The sequence below is a fragment of the Haplochromis burtoni genome, unplaced genomic scaffold, assembly GCF_018398535.1.
Source record: "Haplochromis burtoni strain Fernald_Lab_line unplaced genomic scaffold, NCSU_Asbu1 Contig_570, whole genome shotgun sequence".
Taxonomy (NCBI): Eukaryota; Metazoa; Chordata; class Actinopteri; order Cichliformes; family Cichlidae; genus Haplochromis; species Haplochromis burtoni.
In genome coordinates this window covers 44,191-46,776 of record NW_024582931.1, presented here as the reverse complement: position 1 = coordinate 46,776, position 2,586 = coordinate 44,191, and the positions used below count along the sequence as shown (strand labels likewise).

General features: G+C 43.7%; 1 protein-coding gene across 3 annotated transcripts in view; it reads right to left on the bottom strand.

Annotated features, from left to right (window-relative positions):
- The window catches only part of LOC102303956 (cell adhesion molecule 2), a 215,733-nt gene extending 213,626 nt beyond the window's left edge, over positions 1–2,107 (bottom strand). For 2 of the 3 annotated variants that reach the window (XM_014329525.2, XM_014329526.2), the window contains exon 1: positions 1,626–2,107. In XM_014329525.2, the coding sequence (XP_014185011.1) occupies positions 1,626–1,686 (61 nt within the window). In that variant the 5' untranslated portion in view covers positions 1,687–2,107. The remainder of the gene's footprint in view (positions 1–1,625) is intronic. The other variant, XM_014329528.2, reaches the window with a different exon arrangement.
- Positions 2,108–2,586: the final 479 nt, after the last annotated feature.

Here is a 2,586-nt window from a genome sequence, read left to right as displayed (position 1 = left end):
TGTGTGTGTGTGTGTGTGTGTGTGTGTGTGTGTGTGTGTGTGTGTGTGTGTGTGTGTGTGTGTGAAGTGGACTAAAAGGTTTGTGTGGCAAACGTGGCCCTGCTGAGAAACTAACAGTTGTGTCAAAGTAAATTCATCCCCTCTCCTGCCGGTCCATTCCAGAATCTCAAGAACCTGTGTGTTCCCTCTTTTACTTTGTACATAAATAGGAATACTATAATGTCAATTTGGATGCCTAAAGGGCTGAACACCATCCAGCGCTTAATATAGAGGTTACGGAGAATTTATGTAAAAATGATGCTGAAATGTACAGTAGAATTTGCATCAGGTTTTCAGTGGTTTCAGTATGATGTGTATTCTGAAAATCAGTCTAAAATACCACAACAGCACATTTTCATTTTTTTTCTTTTATATACATTCCAAACCGACAAACGTTTAATAATCATAACATCAAAGATGGCATTTGCCATCTGATCTATGGACATTTATGTGTGTCTCCATTTAAAAGAAGTTAACATGTCAAAACAAAAACTGAAAAATTACATATAGTGCCACTTTGTTTGGATTCTAGTCTTTGCCAATGTTGCATTCCTAGTAAAAGCAGTTGACCTTGACCCCCAATGTCACCTTACTCATGTTTACAGTTGGATTATCTGATGCCTAAACACAGCTGCAAGCTGTTTATAGTTGTCAAAAATAAATAAGAAGGTTGAAATAACAGAATATTTTGAAATCACACACCTTTAAGACTCAACTGAAATCGGAAATTAGTTGTACAGTATATTTTATACTAGCACTGTGAGGCTTAATCTGAGTGAAGGACATTAAGATTATGAGCAATCATTTCGGAATGAAAACTTTTGAGAATTTAACACAAAAACTCTGCCAATCCCATATCAACCCATGTACGTGTGGTCGTCAATCCAGGCTTCCTTAAATCGTTACTTACGCACAAGCCGCCCGAGCTGACCGTACGCAAAAACGCAGATATCTCTACAGAGCAGACTAAACATAAGTCTCAATCATGAATTAAAACAGGGAAATGCACTCAGCAAACAAAAAGCTCCGCATGTCAAAGAGCTTAAAGCTGCCTTAACGAGCAGTGCCAAACTGTTCGGTGCGCAAAAAGCTGCCAGTGTCTCCGGCACTCATTTAAGTGCTGCAAGTCAAAAACAACCGCGGGGGACGGTTATTGTGATCATTTTGAGGTGTGTCTTTTTTTTTTTTGGACAACCAATCACGCACAGGACACAACATCAACATCATAAAGACACAGATGCGACAGACTTTAGGCTTTCGCGCTTGGGTTGAGGACCCGTGCCCAGTGCATACATTTATGAAAACAGGATATTCTAGCCAACCTGGCTGTTACAGGGCACGCTTTCTTCTCTAGCTGCCTCGCGTTTTCAGACAAACGCGCATCCATTCAACACACGTATACAGTATACGCGCAGGCACAGAGACACGTATAGCACATGTGAATGAGAAGCTCTATCTGTGAGTGTGTGTGTGTGTGTGTAACGGAGAGGGTTTATCCTGCCCTGCTGTTGGCCTGGAACATGCGCGTATACACATCACGCACATAGACAACTCACGCACGTACGCACCACCCGTCCCAGGCTCACCTTTAAGAAGAATCCCATAAATAGTGTAGAGGGTGAAAATCAAATGACTCTTGAGTTTCATCCTGTCTTCCCCTTGTCTTGCTCCCGTCTTTCCGCGCTTATTTCTCCTCTCCAATTCTGGATCTGTAACCGGACGGCTTTGTCAGCTTATCCAGGTAGACTTGGGAGTGTGCCTTTTGTGCGTCTCTTGGAGACGGGGAACGGGGTTAATGCAAACCGACTTCCCGACCCGCAATCTGTCTTGCTTTGGAATACGTAAAAAGTCTCGGTCATCAAAAACAATATTTTGGGTGTTCTTTCACAAATGCACCGCCAGTAAGGTGTAGAGTTAGTTTCCGGTCCTCTGAACAGGAACCGAAAACCTCAGGAACCAAGAAGAGTTGTCCTCCGGTAACAGGATGAATGCCGTTGCCTTACTACTGTCTGCCCCGCTCTTGGTCTGCTGTGGCGTCCACAGCGAAGGGAACACGAGTGGATTGTTTGAGTCCCGCCCACACGGTTCTGACTGACATGAAAGGTGAACCAATCAGAACGACCCGCGGGGGAGGGAAGCTGGAGGGGAGAGCGTCTGTGCGTTTGCGTGTGCCATGCGCGTGCGCGATGCATACTGCAAGAAATATCGCTTTCAACAAGGTTTTAGACATTCACTGTTAAAATATGATTCAGTCTCAGCAGAAGGAAGGTCAGTGAGATGAGTTAATCCCCCTCCCCCCCGCACAGGAAAGTGGACAAAGCTTGTCGAGTCAGTGATACTAATCTTTGCAAATGTCTGAAGGCAGCTGTTTCGTGGTAACCTGGAATGTTCTCGCTCAGTAGCAGAATTCTTTTGTGTGCGTGTGTGTTTTATTATATGAACAATAAAAAGAGTTAGATAACCCATATGCAAGTATGCTGTCACGCACCACTCTATAAACATACGTTTGAAAATTGTGCAGCTCTGCAGTTGCGCCTCTTATAAGTA